The 26889-nt window shown below is 38.4% G+C and overlaps 1 protein-coding gene across 1 annotated transcript in view; it reads left to right on the top strand.

Annotated features, from left to right (window-relative positions):
- The window catches only part of LOC108443917 (calcium-binding protein 7), a 59295-nt gene extending 36098 nt beyond the window's left edge, over positions 1–23197 (top strand). Inside the window, exons 2-5 of the mRNA XM_037531785.1 lie at positions 10863–11006; positions 13316–13428; positions 14240–14390; positions 15325–23197. Of these exons, the coding sequence (XP_037387682.1) occupies positions 10863–11006; positions 13316–13428; positions 14240–14390; positions 15325–15455 (539 nt within the window). The 3' untranslated portion in view covers positions 15456–23197. The remainder of the gene's footprint in view (positions 1–10862; positions 11007–13315; positions 13429–14239; positions 14391–15324) is intronic.
- The last annotated feature ends 3692 nt before the right edge of the window (positions 23198–26889 follow it).

The following is a 26889-nucleotide window of genomic DNA, read 5'->3' as shown; positions in this document are numbered from 1 at the left end:
AAGGAGTGTATAAATCCTGTACCCGTATTGTTCTTATCTCTCTGTAGAGGTGGAGACACAGAAAAACGATTATCCCATCTGTCTCTGGGCAGCGATTAAGACCAACTATCATCACTTTGGGTTTAATCTCACCACGAGGGCTTACAAAGAGAAATGAAAACTGCAGAAAGATTAATTAGGTTTCTTTGAAGAGAGTTCATTTCTCTCCCTGCACCTCTTTTTCACTGTCCATGCACTCTGTGCTTAAAGTCTATTTTGGTACTGTGACCCTTAACAAGACTCAGAGTAGTATGGGCTTCCTGTGGTTCATGTCAGGAGGACTTGAGTTGCTGTGAAGATCTGGCTTAATTACATTGTAGCAGACTGACTAACATTTCTGAGTCGCAAAATGACTTACTAGCAAAACAAATCACGTGAATGAGTGAGAATTAATGGGGTTATATGTATATATTATATGAATACAGAGGCTGTGTCCACAGATCCATTCATGGCAACTGTTGGACAAGCTGTGGGTGTCATCCTCAGATTAGATTTCTCTGTAACAGTTTCTATGAATGTCACATTTGTAAGCATCTATAAACACATTCATAAGGCATTATAAGCATGTTTATAAATATTTATAAAAATAAATTACAGTGAATTGTCTTTTATAGCCATGCTTATTATACATTATGAATTGTTAATATACTGCATTTTAAGTGTTCATAACTTGTTATACAGTCAGTGGCAAAGAAGTCAGTCCCAGCTTGGAGAGTGTAAAGACTAAGTTTATTTACACCCTGAGGTTTCCAGTATTTTATCTCTCACTGCTGGTGCTGTTAGAGCTGCATCTTCTGGGCTTCAGTCCTGAATATTCAGATGCTCCAAACAGGCTGTCCAGCCTAGAATTACTGCTACATTGTGCTTTACTTAACCAGTGTCTCTCAAACCAAGTACCCATCAACCTCTCCACCAAACCCCCTCTGACATTACACATCATGTGCAGGAAGTTACTGTGGACTGAAGGCCTGGAGAGGGATATGCAGTGTTAAGTCAGTGCCAGGCTAATGGTGGTGCACATTAACAGTGGTGTACATTGAATTTCCCACATTGGGTAAAACACTGATGGCAGCACTAGTTTAAACAGCTGAAGCCTGTAATGAGCTTTATTGTTTCAATAAATCCTTCAGTGAATACTTCAACTTGATGCCTCACTCTTAACACTGGAGGAGCCTTTAGTACAGAATACGTCACTTAGAGTAGACAAATACAACTTATGAGCTTTTATAAAAAAAAATGTTAGGAACAGTACTTATAATGCATTATATTAACAAATTATATTGCATAATAATCACGGCTATAATGCAATGCATTTTAAAAATATTTAAAGTCCACGTTTATGATGCCTTGTGCATGCATTACAACATGTTATGAATGTGTTTATAGATGCTTACAAACATAGAAAGTGTTACCGTTTTCCCCATGACAAAAATGATTGGGATTCACAAAAGTTGTTGATATTGTGCCCTGCAGCTAACAAAGTTGGTTAAAAACTCAATACATTTGATCTTACATATATTTTCCGCTCAATGTTACTGGATTGTCTGAATTATGAGTTCATTAATGAGCCATAATATGAATTTGCAACACAGGAGCTAACACTGCTGCTGCTCAGTGTCTTATGACATCATAAGACAAGTAAGTACAAAAGACCCAAACAAACCAGCAGCCTTTGTAAAACATCCCAACATTGCAGCTGGTGTTATTATATTATAGTGAAATTTAATAGTAGACTTTGTTTTATGCAACGCCATTTCAGTGTGGCTTCAGAGGCCTATAGATAAAATGAAATGAGGAAATGGGTGCCAGGTGGGAGTTAGCTTGTGTTAGCTACATAGCATGGATGCAGCAATGTTCGTATTTCGATCCCTTAATGGCCACATAATTCAGAGGATCCATTGGCATTCAGTGGAACTATATAGCGCTGCTGTCTGAAGAAAACCTTGTATCTCTATTTTTGTCGTTTTTGAGTTTTTGGTATAATGTGAAAACGCTGGACCAAAATAACAAAACAAAATGACTTGGAAAAAAGTCTGGTTCCACCGACTTACATTAAAATTAAAGTAGGTTTTGTCCTTTTCCTGTATTCGTCCAACAACAGCAATATGTAGGACAAAACATGTCCAGTTTGGAATCTTTCTGTGTCCACAGGCCATAACAGAGATGAATTTTGAAATTCCCATTCATTTTTGCCATAGAGAAATTCAGCTCAGACGTAGACTTGGTACTGTGGGCATGATGCTGATTCCAGAGTGATGCCTGACTTCAAAGGCCTATAGATGAAATGAAATGAGGAGATGGGAGCAAGATGGCAAATCTGTTGTCATATTAAACAAAAAAACTAACATCATTATTGAGCTCAGTAGCATTCATCACATTTGTTGGGTTTGTTGTTATTCTGACTCGAAAAGTCTTTTGCAAACTCATTGTCTTAAATGATTTAAGCAATTAGCAAAGTCTGCATCACCAAACTCTTCGGAGAATTCTTCGTTAATGCAGAGGGGACTGAGGTCTAACAAGTTTATTTCTATAATTATGCAGCAAATAAATGCAAAACACCATTTTGCTCAAATGTATTAAGCTACATTAATGCCTCCTCTTTACTGCCAATACATATACTTATGTCATTTTCTCTTCAGCGTGTTATCTACATTATTTCCACCCTCATTGCGACTGGGCCAATCACTTCTTTACTGACACCAGCCAGTGTTTGTAAATGGCTTGCTTCCTACAGCAATGGCCAGATGGCTCAGATTAGACAAGAGTCAATCATTTCTGAGATTGTTTCTGTTTTTTTTGTCATTCTGTTCATAAACTGTTTATAGTCTGGGAGTAACCAACTGATCACCTGCGAGGCTACACGCTGACATCAGGGTTGACATCACAAAAAACATGCAATTTGCATCAAAACATAGCCATTAGCATTGGGATAACATGTTATTACCTGATAAAATAGTAATAGAACTGATGACAGGCACAAACAAAACCACCACTGGGAGGCATTTTGAGCAAATAATTCTTCACTTTGTAGGACTCATTCATTTTAAGTAGCTCTAGCTTAGTAATTAAGGCATTATAAACACAATGGTAAGTGCTGCATGATTTGCCTTCAAAGAGTGAGTAAGATAAACCCAAAAGGTTGAAGCACGCGCAGTTGTTATATTTAAAGGTGAAACTGGAAACTCAGTGTTCATCCTAATGTGTTTAGATTGAATGGGATCCTCTACTGCTACTGAACACGTGTGGGCGGAGCCTGGACAGGTTAATTGATAAATGCCCCTTGGTGTTATTGTGTAAGGGTTTGCCGGCTTCCATGCTGTGGTCCTCTGTGTGTGTGTGCCGCCACCTCTGATGGTGTTTGTACTAATGTTGGCTGAGTGAATGAAGGTGCGGGGCTTCCCCCACTCAGAGTCGTTTACAAAGACGACAGCTGAAGCTTCAGTGCTGGCGGACATGAATGCAACACACAGCAGGAAGACCAGCTGGATCTCTGCCAAGAGCTGCAGGATTTCAATAGCAATGACTGTAAAACAGTCCTAAAAATAAAACACCTGAAGCAGGGAGAGAGAGAGAGAGAGAGACAGAGAGAGAAAGAGAGGGAGAGAGCTGGAGAGAGGGAGAGAAAGAGAGAGAGAGACAGAGAGAGGGATATAAAATGACCCCCACTCACATCATTGTAAAGCTCTGCAGTACCAGGAGTTGAGCAAAGACAACAGTCCCCTCACTCAGCTGGTCCTGAACTACACACTAACCTGCACTAACACACACTCACGCACACTAACACACACTAACACTCAACAGGCTCAGGCAATGTTATCTGGCCCTAAAAAGACAGTACACTGTGGCAGAGTACCTGAATACGGTGACTGATCTGAGACTGAGGACCACCCTGACGAGGTACAGACTCAGTCAACACAGTCTGGCTGTCGAGAGCGGCAGGCACAGGAGATCCTGGCTGCCTCAGGAAAAAAGAACATGCCAGCAGTGCGAACTGAATAAAACAGAGACAGAGCTGCACTTCCTGACCGAGTGCCCGAAATTCACTGAGATCCACAAAGAGTTCTTTACAAAAATCAACAACAAACATCCCACATTTACCAGCCTGTCTCACACAGAGAAACTGCCGTATCTGTTAGGAGAGCACAGAGAGAGCAGCTCTCGCAGCTCAGTACACCCTGACCTGCCACCGGAAGAGGGACAGTGAGTGACTATGTCTCATACACACACACACTCACACAAATACACACACACACACACACACACACACACACACACACACACACACACACACACACACACACACACACACACACACACACTCACACAAATACACACACAAATATATACACAAATATATACACACGGATACACACACAAACACAAATACACACATATGTACTAATTGTTTTGTTTTTAATTATATCATGTCATTTTAAATTGACATCTACAATTTAGCAATTTTGCAATGTTTAAAATTTTAAGATCATTTTTTTCCTTAAATTCCTAGAATCTAATGTGTTCATCTCTTAAATTGCTGATGATCTGTTGATGTTCTGATGCTCAAAATCTTTGGCAAGTTTTGTCAGTACAAATGTAGCATATTGTCATGCTAATAAAGCACCTTAAATTAAAATTGGGTGGAGAGAGAGAGAGAGAGAGAGAGAGAGAGAGAGGGAGAGAGGAGAGAAGGAGAGTGAGTGGAGAGAGAGAGTTAGAGAGAGAGAGAGAGAGGTAGAGAGAGAGAGAGGAGAGAGAGAGAGAGAGAGAGAGAGAGAGAGAGGAGAGCAGGAAAGAGTGAGAGAGGAGAGAAGGAGAGGGAGAGAAGAGAGAAGGAGAGTGAGTGAGAGAGACATGGAGAGGAGAGAGAGAGAGAGAAGAGAAAGACAGAGTTAGAGAGAGAGAGAGAGAGAGGAGTGAGAAATGTGGAGAGACAGGGAGAGAGAGAGGAGAGAGAGAGTTAGAGAAAGAGAGAGAGGTGGAGGGAGAGAGAGAGAGAGAATTAACAGTTGATCAAATTTAAATCATAATTAAATATCTTATCTCCTTCTTCTTCTTCTTCTTCTTCTTCTTCTTTCGGCTGCTCCCTTTAGGGGTCGCCACAGCAGATCACCTGCCTCCATCTTGCCCTATCCACTGCCTCCTCTACTTTTACACCAACCATCTCCATGTCCACCTTCACTACAATAAACCTTCTCTGAAACAGTTATGTCATAGAAGAACCCAGAAACCTTTCACTGGGTGATTCTTTAAAGAGCCTTTTTTGTAAATAAGAAGCAGAAGCAGAGCAGCTCAACTTGCCTGTAGTAGAGCACAAGAGCTTTTACGATGAGCAACACGGTGTGTTGTTCTGTTTTCTTTCCTCGTTAACAGAGATAAAACCAAATCTGACCTGAAGTGAAAGCTCCACTGTGTTAAAATCCACCTCCAAAGATATCCCTCTTGTTTGGCGTTTAATCAGTTGTACCTTGCAAACCCTGCAACAAACACTTTCTGAGTTAGTTGCCACCACTGGTAAAATGGCATGTGTCTTGTTTTACATCTTTGTAGCATTTGCATCTGTTTCTGGTTCTTCTGAAATATTCAGTGTGTGCAATTAAAACCCTTCCTGCCACGTTTCAAAGGCAGAGAGTCCTCCTGCATTTTAATGAAGGTGTGTCAGGCTGCAGAACAGATTTGATAGTAAACGGAGCCACAGGTTAGGTTTCCAGGCGAAACCTCCTTCCAGATGGACTGATTCTGAAATGAAGGGAAGTGTAAATAATATTTCTGGTCCAGTGCTGAAACATTTCCTCACTGGTGGAAGGTAACGGATGCTAATTTGAAAGATTCAACAATAGAAAACTAGAGCACAAAACGTCTGCTCCACTGGTTTGAGTTTAGTATGAATTTATTTTAAATTCAAATTTAGTTATTTTATATGCAACACTTACAAAATACCCTGCATGGTGAAGATAGTTGATGCCTATTTTTAATCCTAATCTTAAAAATACACAAACAAACATAAAACAGTATTAAATATCTGTTCTATTTCCAAAATATGCAAAGACTTTTATTAACCCCTTAAATCCCAGGCTTAATACATACTAATGCTTATTGTTCAGTAACTACAGGGACTTCAGTGCAAACCAACCGAGCTATTCTTATATACAGGTTATAGAAGTGTGTAATAAAACTTGACCCTGACCACTTAAGGGGTTAATACAGCATCTGGCCCAGCATACTACAACATGCAGGACCATAAAGGAGAGCCACTGTCTTAACAAAGCTAACATATCTCATTTTTACTGACCACAGCTACAAACTGTTCCCAGGTTTATTCACCAAATGTGAGAAGAGCTAAAAGCTTCATTCACACCCAGCATTAACGTATGTCACAGGTGATCCAACAGCACTTGTGGACAGAGCAGGGGTCCAATTCATGTCCAAACTGCACTGTTTCTATCATTCAAACCACCTTCTGAGGTGGCCAGGAACACATTTCTAGCTCTCCCAATGCATCCACCACAGCAATTAAGGACCATTTAATCAACTGTCTCATCACAGCAGAGACAAACACAGCTGCATCGTTTCTTTCTTCTCCTCCTCTTTCACTTGTTTATAAGTTGCACTGGCCATCCATGCAGTCTAAACATGTCCAACAGCCCATACATTTACATGAACAAGGACTCACAGGAATGTTTTGTCTGTCCACTTTACACTTGTGGTCAGATCACTTGAGACAGATGTGAATACCAAGCATGAACAGTACAAAGTGACCACATTAGACAACACATGATATAGTATAGATGCATTTTGCTGACCTTAACCCTGAACCCACTAATAAGTATAGCCTTTTATACTGGCCAAGCGATGCTATGTCTTCTCTTGTCGCAAGCATCATCCCACTAGAAGCATGGTAAGGTAACACAATGACCATGCCATTGAGTTTTCCTAAGAATTTGGAAGATAATTTGATTGTAATACACAAGAAACACTTTCTTTCATTCCTAAAAAACGGTCAATGGATGATGCCCAATCCTATCAAGAATCGACAGTCTATTTGTAGCCCATAAGGCACAAGCCCCAGTGCCAAAATTCTCTGGTTATTCTCCAATATAAAAATTACGAGAGTTAAGCCTCTAATATTGTTGGTGAAATTTGTATTTATGTATGACTCAATGAGCTTCAGAGACCCCTGCTTGGACCCCTGCTCTGTCCAGTCTAACAGCCTATAAAGTACAAGCCCCAGTGCCACCCAGCAACCCCCACTCCGACACGCCATTGCACTAGGCCAAGCTATAAAACATAGGTTTATTGAGATTTAACATTAGAGCAGCACTGGTGTTTATCAGTCTCTGTTTCATATTAGAACTTAAAGAAAAAGACACAATGAACTTCAGAGAAGATTTGGACCCTGCTCTGTCCAGTCTAAAAGCCCATGAACAAAAAGCCCCAGTTTTGTTAAAACCTTAATTTTGCATCTTTTACATAGATTGAAAAATGCCAGTTGGCCGTTATGCTATTTAACGTGTGAATAGAAACGGACCTGTAAAGTTACTATTTGGAGATACAAGGTTTTATTCCGGCTGCAACGATATGCAAACAAATCTGCAGTGCAACTCACATGGAATAATAATAATGCTACAGTATTTAACTCTTTAGTTCCCGACAGAGTTTGAAAAAACTCTTGTGGATTACTGATTACTTTTCAGTCAGAGAGGCTCATTTGTCTGTTTTAAACAAAAAGAGAAGTTTTAATTTAAGGGGGAGCGTCATCGCTTTCATATGAATGTAACACCAAGAGATAGAAATGGAAACTGAGGGAGAAAATGATGGGTAATGTTACTGTAATGCGGAAAACACATAATATATAAACAAAGAACCAATTCCCATAAATAATGAATGGAGATGTAGAATGAAGTGTCGGCAGGAATGATGTTCACGCGATGCCATACCCCTGCAATGTTAGGTAAAGGCTGATATTTCACACATCCCACCTTTTCTTAGGCTAAAAAAGGAAGTCAAAGGTTTTTAAATGGTAAACAGCTTTTAAAGAACGAGAAATAGCCAAGTAAACCTTCATTTGTTTAGCTTATGTTGTGACTGTTGACTTTCATTCAGGTAAAGAAGCTGAGCATCCTCAGGAACTTGTTTAGCCAATCTGTGGAGCTCAGCATAGCTAATCATTGAGCTGATTCTTATAAGATCTGAGCTTAAACTTACTACTGCATCATCACTGCTACTTAGATCAGACTCTTTTGTCTCCTAGTCTGACATTAGTTACAGTGCATTTAATAAGAGGGAACTATTTGTGCATTCATTTGTTTGGCTTATGTTTTGACTGCTAGTCAACATTCAGGTAAAGATGAAAATTGAATGAAAATGAAAATTCATAAAACAGTTGTTGGATCAAATACTGCTTGAAGCCTTTGTTTTATGGGGGACAGTCGTGTGCTGGAGATTAGGGAACCAACCTCATGACCAGAAGGTCGCCGGCTCCATCCCCTTAGCCTGAATAGTCCTTGAGCCACGCACCTAACCCGCAACTGCTCCCTGGGCGCCTTGGTTAGGGGTGCTCACTGCCCCTGAGTGTGTGTGTGTGTGCATTCACTAGTGCATATGTGGCGTTTCACTGCACGGATGGGTTAAAATGCGGAGGTGAAATTACCCCATTGTGGGATTAATAGGGGTAACATAAACTTAAGCTGAGCATCTTCAGTCACTCAGAGCGCAGCTTCTGATTCTTATGAAATATGAACTGCTGTAAATCTACACAAATCTTTTATAAAACATTGAAACTGCAATGCTGTCCGCAATCCGGAGTGCCGTAAAAGTTAGCAAAGCAATTTGAAATTGGCTATTTGTTCAGCAAATGAGCTAAATGACTATGAAAACACACAAATAAACAAAAATTTTAAAAGAACTATGTCTTAAACTCACTTCTGCATCATAACTGCTGTTAGAAAAGAAAAATCAGACTCTTTTTTCTCCTGGTCTGATGTTACTTATAGCACATCTTAATAGCTTCTTGGCCTCAAAAAAGAGGGATGAATAAATGCAGAAAACTATGTATGCATAAAAAATAACTTAAAATAGTTATGTGATGAAGATCAATGTATTTTCTCAGCTTTCTATTGGAATTCACCTCAGAATATGATGGCCATTACACTGACCTGCAGAGTGGACAGCAGAGGCCACTGTGGAGTCTACAGGGTTAAAGGGATGAAAGGATATGCTTGGTGTATGAAGCAGGCCATCGTCATGTTGATTATGATTGGGCAACCACCAAAATGTAGGGTTTGCCCATTATTCTTAGTTTTTATCACTACATCCCTGAATGCATCTCCGTACTTGGAAAAGTGGAACAAATTTAACGACTCTGATTTTGTTTGGACTCCCCGGCTTGTGGCCATTTATCAAACCTATAGCAGAAATAGCTTTTATAGTACATTAATATCACACTTCATACATCCAATATACAACTCAATGCATTAAAAGCGCTATGCAGTGGCCATGTGCCCCTCGAGTGCCACATATTTCATAATTATGATTTTGACATTATGACTTGACAAGTGGAAAATTGCATATGACTGAATGATGATCGGTAATGCATATAAATGAGATGGCTCAGTCAACCACAAGCGCCTTGGTGTTCGAAGCTTTTAACAGAGCGGTACGGCTGTTATGGAAATCCCACCGCTTGCAGCCAGCCATCACGATGCATGAGAGTGGGTCTTTAAAAGCTGGAACAATATGATGATCCCTCGTCTTTCAGAGTCACTAATGTGTGATCATTTTAATATCTGTCGCTGATGATAATGTCGCTCATGCATTGTTTAATATTCACGCATATTAAACATTCTCTTTTGTTGCAGAGGTTCATATTTGATCTGAAGTTGCCGTGTTGAATACACTAAATCTGGAATGTTAGCACTGATTATAATAGTATTCAACCAAATACAGCACTGTGCAAAAGTCAGAGACCACCCGGATTATTTCACTTTCACACTAAAGAGCCATTCGATATAAGCTATTTATTTTTTTTGTCTCAGAAAGAAAAGCACAAAACATGTATTTTCACAACTTGCAGATTTTTATAATATCAAATCCTTCCGTATTTAGTGTGTTCACCCTTTGCTTTTAATACAGCTTCTATTCTTTTTCTTTCGTGAGGGCAATGGGATGTTTTTGCACACCTCCAGAAGTTCAGTCTTAGGAGTTGGTTGCATTTTCTGCTTCTCATGATTGAAGTAATGCCAAACACATTCAGTTATGTTGAAGTCTGGACTCTGGGGTGGTAAGTCAATTGCTCTGAGAACATCAGCAGCTTCTTTATTTGATTTGAAAATGTTCTTTTTTGCCTCCTCCTTTTCTTAGTGAGGGCTTCTCGACAGTTACATATCCTTTCACACCCATAGCACTGACATGTCTTCTGTGGAAGGATGGCTGTGGATGTTTTCAGATCTCAGGCAGCTTAATTTTCTCCTCTCTCTCTCAAAGATGAAAGCCGTAAGTGCTGTTTAGCTGATGGGGACAGACTTGGTGGTCCACCAGGCCTTGCACAGTTATTAGTTCCATTAGTCCCCCGAAACAGTTTTAAAAAAGAACTCTTGTCCTTTGACTTTCTTCTTTCTTATGTAAGTGGATTATCAAATATCTAATCAAATTAATAATGTGTGCTTAACGGCTGAATGGAAATGAAATAAATGAAGGAATAAATGAAGTTTATCTTCTACAGTGCTGTAAGTGCTTAATGTTGGCTATGGTTATTTTCCAATGTGAGCTCAGAGAGTTAAGCCCCTTATATTTTTGGTGAAACATGTTTATGTGTGACTCTCTTTCAGAGATCCGTGAGGCGTTTAAGGTGTTCGATCGGGATGGGAACGGGTTCATCTCGAAGCAGGAGCTGGGCATGGCCATGCGCTCTCTGGGCTACATGCCCAATGAAGTGGAGCTGGAGGTCATCATCCAGAGACTGGACATGGACGGTGAGAAGAAACACTCTGTCAGCTTCACAGAGAAAAAAAACACTACCAAACCATAGTTTATGAACTTTTGTCCAAAAGTTTCTAGATACCTACTCATTTGACATTTCTTTGGAAATCAAGGGTATTAATATGGAGTTGGCCCCCTATGCTGCAGTAACAGCCTCTCTTCTTTGAAGAAGGCTTTATACTAGACGTTGGAACATTGCTGTGAGGATTTGATTGCATTCAGCCACAAGAGCATTAGTTAGGTCAGGTACTGGTGTTGGATTATCAGTTCTGGATCACTCCAGAAATATTGAATGGAGCTTTTCTCCATATGATGCAGTTCCTTTGCTCCACAGCCTGGTGCCAGGGGACTATATACTCTTTATAGCAGATACTTGATATGGTGACCTCACGCTTATGTGTGCAGCTGCTTGAGAGCATCCTGTTTTATTGCCAGTGCTTTTCTATGGAGATTATATGAGCTGTTTGTGCAAAAATGAACACCTGTGTTAGTAACACACTACAAAAAAATGGTTCCTTGCCAAGTAAAATTATCTTAAATAGTCAATAAATCTAATATTTCTCCTGTAGTGATTGTTCTAAGATTAATTTACCTTTTTACTTGTTTTAAGTCATTTTATTAAGTTAAATTATCTCACTGATATCTCACAGATAATGTTGCTTGTACAAATAAGCTAGATAATCTTATTATAATTGCACAATCATCTCAAAATGGGAAATGTTATATATATATATATATATATATATATATATATATTGACTAGATTTAAGAACATGGCCCTTATAGTAGCCAAATATAATCATTAGAAGAGGTGTTTGGATACTTTTGTACATATAGTGTTAGCAGTTTAACCACATTTTCCAGAATATTCTATTGTTTTGCATTACTTTTATTCTTGCACAGAAGAAGTCAGTCAAGTCTTCATACTTTGCACATTTTTATTCTTTTCCATACTTCAAAAGCCCTAGCCCAGCACAGGAGGAGCTTGTGAATTAGTTAATGAGTCGATAGCATAGTCTATGAAAAAAGCCTTTAAATTCTTTACAAATTCATTTAAAGTACCTATATGACCACCTCAATTAATTTATATTTTGCTGTTGTCAGAAGAACACCTCATATCTCCAAAGTGGTAACTTTAGAGGAGAAGGAAAAAACCTACTTTACTTTTAATGTAAGTCAATGGAACCAGAATTTTTTCCAAGTCATTTTGGGCCGTTTCTTTTGGTCCATTCATCATGAAATTTACACACAATGTAAAGGGCAACAGGTATTTCCAAATTATGTAAAAAACTGAAAAAAGTCAAAATTGGAGATATGGGGTTTACTTCCGACAGTAATGATATGCTATTTTATCCATCAAGTGTAGAAAAAACTAATGCTGGATCACAAATGACTCCCTAATATAATCCTTATATAGTGCACCATGCAAGACATGGAACCTGTGCTGAAGTCCACAGTCTTTCTATTAGACAAATGATGCTCTATTTGCTTATAGACATTGTTATTTCATGACCAACATAGTGCACTACATAAGCAGTAGAGAGCCATTTGAGATTCATACTCCTCGTAACAAACCTGCAGTGAGAACAGCAGTGGCAGTAAACTAGTGGGACTCACTAAACTAAGAAATAGTGGAAAGATGCTACTGAGGAACATAGAATGCCTGTCATACACTATCTTGATCATGCAGAGCTGTTTTTACCTCTTTCTTGAAGCTGAATAAGTTTTGCTCATAACTAAGTAGAAGATCACAATGTTAAAACTATTAAAAACATTATACGGTAAGCTAAACTTTATCTGAGTTACTGTATTTGTTAACGTTCATTTTAATATAATTTCTAATGAAAAATAACTTTACAGAACAATTTAATTTAAATTAAAACAGGTTTAGCATTAGCTCATCTGAAGGGGTAGCATCAAAGATCCTCCTTATTGATATGAAAGTTTCCTTCTACAGTGTTATTTTTAATAGGAAAATGTTTCAAATGCACTCCTGTATTGAATTTCCCTTGATATGCCTGAACTTTTTAGTCTGTTTTTTAAAAAAAAAAAATTATGAGCTGAAATTTTGATGGACATGGCAACAGTAATCAAGGGAGGTGGGACTTTGCATATAGTCAAATGAGTTGACAAAGCCTTCAGGAGCCAATCCTTCAGTCTTGCCATTGAACAGATGTTACAGATACATGCAGTATCCTCCAGGCTTATCCACAATACTAAAATAAACACCATGCTCATGCTCTCTCTCTCTCTCTCTCTCTCTCTTTCGCTCTCTCTCTCGCTCTCTTGCTCTCTCTCTCAGGCGATGGACAGGTGGATTTTGAGGAGTTTGTAACACTGCTTGGCCCGAAGCTCTCAGCTGCTGGAATGCCTGACAAGTTCAATGGAACAGGTTTTGACTCTGTTTTCTGGAAGGTGATTATTTGGCACCTCACTCTTATTAAAACTGACAACAGACACACACTCTTCTGCTGCTGTCTCTCGCACACACACACACACACACACACACACACACACACACACACACACACACACACACACAACAGACCAAATCAGGAACTTAAACGCCCTCCTACTCACTCTGCAGTTAACCGCTCATTAAGCAGTCAAACAGAGAGGTGCTTTGCAAATTGCTGCAAATTGCATCCACAGCGCTGCTCATGTATTTTAAGCTTTAGATAATGTGCAGATATCAAATCTACATTTTGTGGGTATCTTCATGTACATTAATATAGTTGATAGAACTCAATGACACTGTCCACACCTTGCATTGACGTGTTAGGGTCCAGATCGTGTCTGGATATGCTTTAGTTGGATTCTAATTACACTTTTGACCAAAATGTGTGACCAGATCAGATGTGATTTTTCATCAATATGTGCATCATTTCAGTTTACTGAAAGTTTAGTGAATTTTGTTTACTTTTTTCCTGTAAGTTGACAAGCAGGGCTTGGACAGAGTGCAGTCCTACATCATCTTTCATTTCCATGTTTACCCTCTCACCTATTCCGTTATCGCTCACATAAAATGTGGTCAAGATCTGTCTCTGACCACCTCCGAATGCGGTTTCAGTGATCTGATATTAATCCGATCGCAGTGACAATGTAAGTTTTACAGAATCATCATTCAGTAAACGCTTAAATTAAAATCCAAACCCTGAATATCAATGAAGAGCAGTTTAGCGTCTTCGCTGTCTGTTTTATAATGTCATTCTCCCTTGTTTTGTAGTGTGATATGCAGAAGCTCACAGTGGAGGAGCTGAAGCGGCTCCTGTACGACACATTCTGTGACCACCTGTCCATGAAAGACATCGAGAACATCATCATGACGGAGGAAAACCACATCGAGAACCCTGAGGACTGTCAAGTGGACATCGACTGTAAGAGTTCATTAAAGTTGTCAGTGTGTGCTTCTGTATGTGATGTCAGTATCTACGTCATTAGAAACATCTACACTGTAATTTCACTTACTGGCCACTTTGTTAGAAACACCTACCCTGTACTTCCCCTCTCTGGCCATTTTATTAGAAACACTTACCCTATATTTTTACCCTATATTTTCACTCATTGGCCATTTCGTATGAATACCTACCCTGTACTTTCACTCAGCGGCCCCTTTGAAAGAAACATCTACCCTTTATTTTCACGTGTTGGCCACTTTGTTAGAAACACCTGCCCTGTACTTTCACTTGCTGGTCTTTTTATTAGAAATCACTACCTTATAGTTGTGCTATATATGTGTACTGTTGCTGCACACTGTCAGGCATCCTCTAACTCATCAGTTATTGGTCATTTTCTGATCACAGGACCATTGTTCCATTATTTTATGAGGTGGAGCACCTTCAGTACAGCAGTGATTCATTTCATAGTACACCAATCAGGCATAACATTATGACCACCTCCTTGTTTCTACGCTCATTGTCCATTTTATCTGCTCCACTTACTGTATAGCTGCACTTTGTAGTTCTACCGTTAAAGACTGTAGTCCATCTGTTTCACTGGACAGTGAGTGTTAAAAACTCCTGTGTCTGATCCACTCGCACCAGCACAACACACACTAACACACCACCACATCAGTGTTACTGCAGTGCTGAGAATGATCCATCATCCAAGTAATACCTGCTCTGTGAGGGTACAGAACAGGGTAAAAGGGGGCTAACAAAGTATCAGAGAAACAGATGGACTACAGTCTGTAACTGTAGAACTACAAAGTGCAGCTATACAGTAAGTGGACAATGAGTGTAGGAACAAGGTCATAATGTTATGCCTGATCGGTGTATGTACTCATTCCCTTTTTCCTGGTTCTTTCTGCAGCATCAAGTCCGACCCAGCAGGTGAAGCAGACGTGCGTGAGAAAGAGTCTTATCTGCGCCTTTGCCATTGCTTTCATCATCAGCGTTATGCTCATCGCAGCCAATCAGGTGCTCCGCAGCGGTATGAAATAACACTGTCGTCCAGTCACAAACCAGAGAACAGTGAACACTGACAAATGACTAAAAGCAACATTGGCAAAAAAAACAAATCTATAAACAAACATTCACACCAGTCCAAACAATGACTGTGATCTGATCTAGACTGTTTAATCTACCAGCCAAGCTTCTCAATGGAAACCACAGAGCATAGACCTACTGAAAGAAAGAAATCATAAACATAAAGGAAAGAAAAGGAGCTAAGAGGTTTCATGGGATCCACATGATGAACAGGACATGTGAGTTCAGAAACGATTAACTCTGCTCCTTTACCTTCTTGCTGGACCATCCACCCTGGACATTGGAGATGCATGGAAACCTCAAGGATCCTCCTGCTCCTCAGTGCATGAAGTGATGCATGGATTTACAGTAGTCTATTAGCACCTGTAGAGCTCAGCTGTGCATCCCTTCATCTGTATATCACATCTGGACACGATGTGTAACAGTAATGGCCCGTCATGTGTGTAGGACAGTAGAGGAGTTGGAGGTGTTGTTTTAGAACTGAAAGTGAAGGTGTATCCATACAGTGTATTTTGATCCATTTGCATGATTCTAAGGGCTGTTTAGGATATGCTCATGCTGTAAAATTGTGTGTTACGTGTTGTTTATCGATTACTGTGGGTTCTTACCTTCTGCACTGAGCAGATTATAGTAATACTCCACACTGCCAAAGGGGGGCACAACAGCCCTGAAGTAATGTTTTGAGTTTGAGTCGAAGAAGTTATAACACTGAGACCTTGTGAGACGTTTGTAGTTTCTTATTTCTTTGGAACTGGCAACTGAGAGTTGAACCTTTGAAATAATGTTTAAAAGCATTGTCTGTTGGGTTATTGGGTAGATATGCATGTTGGCTAGTTGTTTAAGGGCCAAACCTGTTCCATGATCTGAACATAGCTGACCCTAGGCCTAACCCTACTTGTAAACTTTGCCAAGGCTGTGCTTGTAATCCACAGTCTATTTAATAAGTGTAATATTAAATTGTGTCATAGATGCACCTATTAGAGACCTGGCAGATGTATGGCATGGTACTGAACCCACTACTCCAGAGGCACATCCCCAGAACTGGCCCCCATAATGTTACCTTGATTTATACTATATATATATATTATATAGTATATACACTGATTTATTACTAATATTCAGGAAAAATGGCTAGCTTGCTTAGTTAATGATTCATGAGTAATATTCTAAGCATATCAGGGTCATTTCTATTGGTCCACACATTATGAAATGTTCTCACAGTGTCTTTCCTTACTTGCTTAACTGGAATTTGTCGAATAAAAAAGCTTAAGCAAACTTAGCTGGCTAATGTTTGCAAAGACAAATGGCTGGCTAGCTAAGCTAGTGATTCTTGAGTAGTATTCCAAGTCATTTTGGGCCATTTCCATTGGTCTGTTCATCTTGGAATGTCCACACTGTGTTATTAATATGCCTGCTGGACAAATCAGCATATCACCAGAAAAACCAGCATATGGTGGGTTTGGAAGTTGCTGTGCTGGCTAGCACCAGTGGGAGCTATGCTGATCATTGGGATAGTGTAGTGGTTAACACCTCTGCCTTCTAAATTGTAGACTGGGGTTCAATCCCCACCAGGGCAAGTACCCTACACTATACCAATAAGAGTCCTTGGGCAAGACTCCTAACACCGCCTTGGCCTACCTGTGTAAAAATGATCAAATTATAAGTCGCTCTGGATAAGAGTGTCAGCCAAATGCAAATGTGATTAGCCAGCATCAGCACCAATCTAACATTGGTCACTATTATAATTTTCAAAGCAATTTAACAGAGATGTGCATCAAATGTATTACCTGAAATTGGGCGTCATTGAAGGAAATATTTGTGGTTTAACTAAAAGAAAATTATGATGATCAAGTGGCTTCATGTTACCTTGTATAGAACAATGTGATGAGCAATGTAGGTCTCTAATATTTACAGCTATGGTGTTGTGCATATGGGGTCAAAAGAAAGGAAAGTGATGGTAAAGATGAAAGATGGGGTTAAACTCAGGACTTCTAGATGTACAGCAATACCTGTGACTTGACCAAGATTGACCAGCTGTGTTGTATGAACTGCTGTTAAGGATTGTACACCACTACCACCAACAACAATAACAACAACAACTCTCTCCCACACACAAATAACACAAACAAATCAAATGAAAAAAATCAAAGGGTCAACTTTCGGTTCCCAGTTCCTGGAAAAAAGCGAACCGTGTCTGCTTCAGGAGACACTCTGTTAATCATGTGAATATCAACAGCACTATGCATTTTAAGGTTTGATTGACATAGTCAGTGCTATCGGTCAGTCTACATGTACAGTAACTGTTTTCCATAGTTACCCATACTTACCTTTGCACTGTTTATGTGTTTCTACAGCGATATATGGTGTCAAAGATGATGTCATTGGAGAAGAGTGGGCTGAATGCATCTTAGAAACTTGGCAACATTCTACTGTGACTTTTGCATTTGCCCATATAAAATGCAATATATTGAAAATATGTTGTAATATATAGTTGTATGCAAATGTTTAAACACTCTCAGTCAAATTGCATTTTTTATTGAGTTAAAATAGCACATATCTTTTATAGAAAACACATTTTAACATGTCATATTTCAAAAGTCAGTGCATGGTTTTTATTCGTATGCTGAGGTTCACATATTGGCAAACATAAAATATCAAATGTGCCATAAAATGTGCACAGGTCTCATTTCATGTTTCATTATTTTTCTACAATGTGTCAGTAAAAAAACAAGAATTATGCATTAAAATGTGCAGAAGGGTGTTAAATGCAGAGAATGTGTAATGTGTAACATGTATATTCAAACATATTCTACTAAATTTATGAAATGTAAAATTAGAAAATTTCATAGATCTGAAATAGTAATGGGAAAATTTTCTTCATTCTAATATACATTTAAATGAACTCTAATGTACAGTCATTCTGAACCCTTGTTATTGGTCCATTCCTTATGATTTAATCAAAAACAGAGAGTTTATGATGAGGTTATGTTTTTGGCATGGTAGTGAGAATATATTACAGTATATTCCCATATTACTATAATATATTCTGACAGCATATTCCAATATATTTAATTTTCATATGGGCAAATAGCTGTTAAACCAAATGCACCCAGTTTTTCATGATATGTTTTGGAAATCTGAGGATTATAATCATGTTGAATGTTTTTTGAGGAACAAGCACTGTAACAACCACATTTTATGTCCTGTATATATGGGCCATAACTAATTGTGCAGCCAGGGTAGTGTTCTGCTGTCAGACTCAGCAGCTGATTGGTGGTCTTGGGACAGTGTGGCCCACTGACAGCATCTAGAGTGTAAACCCATCTGAATCACAAAATGTGTCCCAAACAGTGTTGTGCTTTAAACTAAACCCGCTGGCGTTTAAATATGTAACAGCTGTAGCCCAGTTCACCTTGTTTTGCATGAAATAAGTGTCCGGGGGAAAATGATAGTTAAAGGCCTGCCTGGGGCATGAGCAGAATTAACTGGTAGCTACAGGCAGCTAGACGCTCATTGTGCTCACTGTGGCACATGTGTACTTATGAATCTGGACATCATGGCTTAACCGAAATATGCAATAGATAGGTACAACTGTATCCAAGGGCATGGTCACTATTTTCAAAGGGTATCTGATGAGGCAGGCCATGCTGCACTTACAGCGAAGTAAATCACTTCTGTCGTCAAGTGTTGAATTTTTTGGGGCAAATGCAAGCAGGTTTAGCTCCCCAGAGTAAAAGCAGAGCCAGTTTAGGAGAGCTTGGCCTATTCATCGTAGGATTATAGAGCTGAAACATGACTTGAAAATGCTGGAGGGGGCATGCAATGGCTCTCAATCAGTAGACGTAATTGGAACTAAGCCCACATTCAGATTGCAGGTAAAAGTGGATGTCCAGTTCAGATTTTGTTCTTTCATTTTCACAGCATACTATCAAATGTGACCACCAGTTTGTTATTCATCAGTTTAATCTTTGGTGCACCTGTTCCATCAAACTCATATCTGGTAGGAGTATGAAGTTGATGAAATTGAGCACAACAGTTAAACAACCTGAAAACAACCTGTTAACAACCTATTTGTAGTTAACTAACCCATTTTTTTTGATCAGTCACGGTCTGTGAGGCCTGTAATAAGAACAAAAACTGGAATATAACCATAAAACTAACAATCCAGTACAAAAGTGGATATACTTATTTGACATGCAAACTGGTATAAATGAAAGTTGCATATATTCCATGTTCCAATTAAAGATAAATTACACTGTGCTTTAGTTTTATACTACTGACGCTACCCAAAAATAAGACATTACAAAACACAATTTTGCCTTTCATACACTGCAAAAAACAGCATTTAAATATGATAATCAAGGAAGAGAATCACATTACACATTCAGATCACTCTACTGTCTTTGTTCATTTCATGGTTTTTTTGCAGGCATTGTAATTTTAATTCGATAAAGTTTGGGCAGTAGGGGGAGCAGTATTCACCTACAAGCACAGCTAGTGGCTCACAACCCACTGAATGCTGTCACTGGACTGGTTCCCTAACAAAATATCTGCATGAATTAAAAATGGCAAATGATAGGTAAAGGTGCTGTTAGGCCGGCGCTTGCTTTCATGCACCAAACACAATTCACCATTTGTGCTCACATCCGCTCTTATTTCCACATCATACAAAAGTTTTATGAATCAGGTGGTCAAATCTGCACTCTTTTCTAAGCAACTTGATTTTTTTCAGTGTGAACTACATCTGATATCAGTCTTAACAGATCATGCTTCAGCACTAACTGACCACCTGACATGTTCATCCAACAAACAGCTGTGTGTATTAATGCAAGGAGTCCCACTTGATGTGGAAATGAAAAGATAAATATTGTATATCGTTTATCTTACTAAAATGCACTACTAAAAAGGCAAGATAGGAGAACTTTTAACCAAGTTTCAGTGAATGCTAGTGCCCTCAGATTGAGTTCACTCAAAAGATGCGGTGTAATAAGTTAACAAATAGTAAAAGTTGATTTTTTTTTACATTATTTTAAATTTGTATTCATTTTATTTTTGAAATTGTTTCAGCAGCACATATGAACATGACTCAAATCTGAATTGTGTTCACACTGTCACATAAAAACAAATGTGTCACATATGGAGGAAAACAGATGCGGCTCACTTTTACCTGCAATGTGAGTTAAGCCTAAATGCCTAAAATACCTTGCGCTCAGGAAACTCCTGCAAGTAGAAGGTATTTCTACATAAAATCAGTGCTACCTTGCCAATATCTGTTCTACGACACTAGCATTACTGAACATTAGTGCTGGCTGTTTGGCTGATTGCCCCGTGATGGACTGGCGACCTGTCCAGGGTGTATCCTGCCTTCCGCCCGAAGATTGCTGGAATAGGCTCCAGCATCCCCCCGCGACCCTGACGGAGAAGCGGCTTAGAAAATGGATGGATGGATGGATGTTTGGCTGATTGGTGAGAAGTTAATTTGCTGAGTAGTTCATACCATAATGATGACTTCATTATATTGTGCTTAAAGGCCCTGTTAAAAAAGTAGAAATGAAACAATATCAATACTGATATTAAAACCTTGAGTACTGGCCAATACAATTTTTCTTATTGTAAAACCATTAAGCTAGAAATCAAACTATTTTAATTGAAGTATTGCACTTTACTAAAACAAAAAATATTGAGCTGGATTTAAACGTTTTTCCCTCCAGTATCCAGTCCTGTTGAGAAGCATTAGGGCAGCAATTTTCAACAATTTTAAGCTATTCTGTGTTGAGAAAATGTGGACATTTGTTTGTAAATAAGCAACCTAACCATTTACAGATGATAAATGTAACAAAAACTGACCCCCGTAGGCCCACATTATTAGACTTTTTGTGCAGCGCCCTCTAGTGTCAGGTCAACCCAGAAGAGATAGTTGAAGGTAGTGGGGCTCCTTGATACAAGTTCTACTGACAGTGCCTGCAGAATTGTAGGCTACCTCCGAGCAATGAAACACTGATGACCACTGGTCTGAAATAGTTTCTAATAATAAACATTTTCAATCAGTGGAATTATCTCCTGAATGTGAACACATTTGTAAGGTGGCGTAACCTAACCTGAATGTTCCCGTGTTAGTCTGAGCAGTGTTCGTGTGCTGATGTGGTCCTATTTAAGGAGTTAATGTACAGAGAGGCATTGTACTTACTTGAAAGAAGAATGTGTCCCCTGAGAGCACGGGGTGTGTTCAATTAATGCGGGTTTTTAACAGATCAAGTGTCCACTATGGGTGAAAATAGAGTCTGCTTTGCTTGAACATGCCCACGGCTTTCTCCGAGGGAGTTCCATGGTTTGCATTATACGTCCCATTGGAATGCCGTTCCCATATGCACTGAAGCAATACATCAAAGATATGTTTCTCGAGGTGACGAGTGCATGTATATGGACAACTGCATACGTTTCTATGAGCTGTTGGGAGATTTCAAGGTGCAAAGAGGATTCTAATCTTTTCTCATCACTGATAAAGACCAATAGGTTTTGTTTCTTTATACAGCACTTTAAAATACTATTGTACACAGATTTTATGATTTCACATTGTCACTGGATCAATATTTATTGTAGATATATATATTAAATGGGCTTTTGTATTATATAAATGTTTATGTTTGTAGGCAATATATGTCCATAATGATTATTTTTGTTGAATAGACGGCAATATATAACACAGGCCTAAGGGATGTAAGGGTCATGTCTGTGTAGTTCTGTGGTATGTATGGCAAAAATAGGCTAAATGTTTGTCTAAGGTTCAAAATATTTGAATACTTGAGATTCAAGGCGTGTTGAATGTTGTTCAAAGTTTTTATTTGCCTTATACAGATTTCTTTTCTTTACTCTTGTTTACACTGACTACATTTTTATGAAACCCAAATCAGACTTTTCTTTACCTTTATTTGGGATGATATATTTTTTTGAATGTTTTTGATCAATGTGCCATAAATATATCAGTCAATGCACCTTGACATGCTCTGTTCCTGAGCTTGGGTAAATATAATGTGACACATACATTTGGGTCCACCCTGTGAAGTGTGTTTACCGACTGTCCTTCTGTAATACTGTAAAAGAATAAAAAGAAGGCTAGGCTAACCTGGCCTGACACCATGTTATACAACTTTATTATGTTAGCTTAAAATAAGGAAATAATGCAATAAATTCATATTTCATATTATATTCATATTATCTTTACAAGCTGTGACATTGGGACATTGTGTCCACTCACCAGCCTCTTTAGTGGAAACTCTTTCCGTGTTGCTCCACCTCTAACCATCCTCTGTCCTCTAACACTGGCCAGTTTCTGACCTCAGAGCTGCTCCTGGGTGGATAGCTTTGGCTGGTGGACTCCTCATGACCTAGAACTCTTACCACCTCGCACCACACAATGAAACTTACCATGTCAGTTTCACTGCTATGCGCAGAAAGATCCACCAGCCAAATAATGTCTGGTTAACAGCGGTCTTGTGGTCAGAAACTGACTGTTGATAAATGGAAGGCCATCTGAACAGACATGCATAACAACAGATAAAGTGGCCAGTCAGTGGAAGTGAAAGGTAGAGGTTTCCAATAAAGTGGCCAGTGAAGTACAAAGTAGACATTTCTAATTAAGTGACTAGTAAAAGGATGTGCAATGTAGACGTTTCCAATAAAGTGACCAATGAGTGGAAGTATAATATAAAGGTTTCTGACAAAATGATCAGTGAGTGGAAGTACAATATAGAGGTTTCCAGTAAAGTGACCAATGAATGGAAGTACAAGGTAAACGTTTCCAAAAGAGTGGCCAGTGAGAGGAAGTACAAGGTAGGGGTTTCAGATAAAGTGGCCAGTGAATGGAAATACAATGTAATGGTTTCCAAAAAGTGGCCAGTGAGTGGAAGTACAAGGTAGGGGTTTCAGATAAAGTGACCAGTGAATGGAAATGCAATGTAATGGTTTTGAAAAAGTGGCCAGTGAGTGGAAGTACAAAGTAGGGTTTAATAAAGTGGTATAAAGTGGTATAAAGGTATCGGTTGCTACTAAAGTGCCCCAGTGAATGCAAATTGTTACAGTTCATAGAATTCCATGAATACCACATTTAATCCAAGAGTTAGAAAGGAAAGCACTGCTAGAATCTTTACTCATACCTATTTTTGTAAAGCCACTTGGTTTTCTGGTGAGAAATAAAAGCGAAAATGTCATCACTTCTCCCATTTCACTGTAACTGTTCCATTCTTACTCTGTAGGTCAAAATCTGAAAGTAGTTGAACAGCGAGTAGATTTATCACACTGTCCCTGCGGTAGAGCGGGATGTTCTTAATCCCTACGGTCTGCTCTCATCCTCTTCTTTTTCACATCACCGGATTTCTCTGTTCCTCTCTCTTTCTTCCTCTCTCTCTCTGTTTCTCTCCATCTCTCTCAGTAGTTTAAACTAAAGCTGAGCTTTGTGTAAGTGTGGGTTAGATATGTAGATAGTGTGGGCTTACTGTGAGCTGAGAATAGAACTTCACTGACAAGGATGATGTTGGTGCTTTATCAGAGAAGTCAGGAAACAGTGTGTAACCATTTATTGCTCATTTGCTTTTTATGATACACCGAGGAGCTCTGCTCATTGAGACAGCAGTCTGAAAACAGGACATTATGTTCAGTTTATGCTGATCAAGAATTTGATGCTGATAAGAATTATATGTAAAAGGGAATGAAGACAATAGGCAAGCTGTTATATTTAAAGCAGCACATAGTTTAAAATCTAATAGGAATCAGCAGAGAAAGTGTCATTTTCATTCTATGGATACAGTTTCATTGTTATTATCTATTTATAACATATCAATAGCACATCAACTACAATGTAAAACAATTAAGGACAGTTATGTATTTGTGTAGTTTTATATATATATATATATATATATATATATATATATATATATATATATATATATATATATATATATATATATACAAATAAAATGTTGAGGTATTATTATTATTATTAGAATTTTCAATACTAAAACTACTACTAGTACTACTAGTACTACTACTAATAATAATAATATTAATTTAAAATGTAGTTGTGCACATCAGGGATGGTGGGTGTAGTGTAAATTGTGGGGCTGAGCCCTCTTTCTCTTTCAATGAAAGAAAGGCATGAAAATTAGGTGTCATTTTTTAGACTCAGTCTATATTATGATAATATTAAATTATGAATTTGCTAAGATGGGGCAGAATTACGTCTATCCTAAGCTGTAGATTCACACAGCCAGTCTGTGATTCCTGGTCAAATGCCTTGTGATGTAATATACAGACTGAAACATCTCCTAGAGTCAAATTATGAGTATATCATCATCACTTTGTGGAAACATTTTAACATGCCTCATCAGAGGATTGTGTTTATCCAATTCACACAGCTGCAATAATGCTGATTTACAAAAGATTATGGGATTTGCAGTGTTAGTTTAGCACCATGCTGCCAGCAGTGCTATAGCAGCAGTGCACAGACATTTAAAGCTAATCATAACAGACATTCAGGTAAGAGAAAGTTTATCATTTGGATGTACTGTTCAGTAATGATTTGAACTTCTGTTCATGTTGTTGTTGCTGATAAAAAAGTTTAAAAAGTTGTGAAATATACTGGGATTGTTCTGCTGCAGCAGTAGGTAATAGTGCACATCAATACTGAAACATTGAAGTGTGACCTGAAGTGAGCTGGACAGCTTTTTTCATTGATTTACTGCTGTAGCTGGGAAGAGGCTGTGTTGTTCCAGTGTGTGATCTATTGATGAGTTTTATTGTCTATGTCTTCTTATCCAGTATTACGACCAGCTGTCAGTGGAAATAGATGAGTGCAGTTCTTACTTTAAATAAACAAATACACACATAAATATGCAAAAGCAGGTACATAGACTAGTTTAATCAGAGGCCGAAAATCTAAATAGGTCAAAGCTCCACAGCAGCTCAATAGCAAACTCAATTCTCAATTCAGAAAGTATTCAATGCCAGTTCATTCTCTCTCTCTCTCTCTCTCTCTCTCTCTCTATCTGTCTACTGGCTGCCACACTGAGAAAGAGAAAAGCTGACTGAGTAGAATTGCAAAACATACTGAAACTATTACATCCGAAAAGAAATATGAAGGAGTTTTCCCACAGATGTGCTTGGAACAGCCAGTCCAGTAAATAGCTTGGAAATGTATTGCCACTGTAAGAACAAAACCTTGTATCTTCAAAATAGTAACGTTTATAGAAAAAAGAAATCTTTCGGTGTAGCTAGATTTTATTCCAAGCAATTTGGAATTATTTCTTTGGATTTTCATTGTGATTTGTCACTTCATTATAATGGGGCAGCTGAAATTTTCAAATTATGCCTGGCTGTAGTTATTATGTAAGGGCAATTACATGTAGACATGTAAACATACTTCTCTATGTAGGTTTGCATATACAGTCATAGAAATTACATGAATTACATGTTTTGTATCACATTGAATATATATATATATATATATATATATATATATATATATATATATATATATATATATATATATATAGTAACTCAGAGCAAAATGAATAGATAAATAGAAATGTTGCACTACAGTATGCAGCAAAAAGTCATATTTAACTGTGCTTGTAGAGGACATGATCTTATTTTCACTTAGACAATCAATAAAACTTGTATTACATTCTTAGCAGTGAATAATACAATTAAATAGCAAACTGCAAAAACACTCATTTTCCAGCCAGACAAATGCTCATTGTTATTATCGTTTTATTATCTATTTATAACATGCTAATAGCAGCTTCTTTACACAATTATAAGAACAAGTCAAGGAAATTAAATCTGTCATCTTTGTAAAATTTTCTGTCATGTGACTTTGAATATGCACCCTTATTTTTGTCAAATGATCTTCCTGTGCTGTATTTAGCCATATAGGGGTTTCTTGATCTAGTTATACTATCATATGATACTATACTATAATGTAAATAAGTAACAATCTGACTTTTTTCCTCTTTCCAGTAACCCGGTGACACGTAGGAGCCACTTATTATCGCATTCGGTCAAAGTTAGCCACCATACACCGTCAGGTGACATTAGACCTGCAAACTCACTGTGCTGTGAATTTCACTGACAGCAATAGATCCTCTACATGCCTGTCATTCAGTCTGTTCTATGTTGCCTGCTGAGAAATCTCCTGTTCCAGAGAGCCTCTTCCATACACAGCGAGATTTCAGCTATTGAGACTGATGTGTGTAAAAATGATGGTATGGCTTATGAATCATTTTCCTTCCCCTCTTCCCTCCCTCCCTCTCTCTCTCTCTCTCTCTCTCTCTCTCTCTCTTTCTCACCTGGAGGCCACGGAAAACACACATTTTCTCCTCCACAGCATAAATCA

The sequence above is a fragment of the Pygocentrus nattereri genome, chromosome 20 (assembly GCF_015220715.1).
Source record: "Pygocentrus nattereri isolate fPygNat1 chromosome 20, fPygNat1.pri, whole genome shotgun sequence".
NCBI lineage: Eukaryota > Metazoa > Chordata > Actinopteri > Characiformes > Serrasalmidae > Pygocentrus > Pygocentrus nattereri.
The sequence above is the reverse complement of the archived record's forward strand: the minus strand, read 5'-3'. Positions and strand labels throughout refer to the sequence as shown.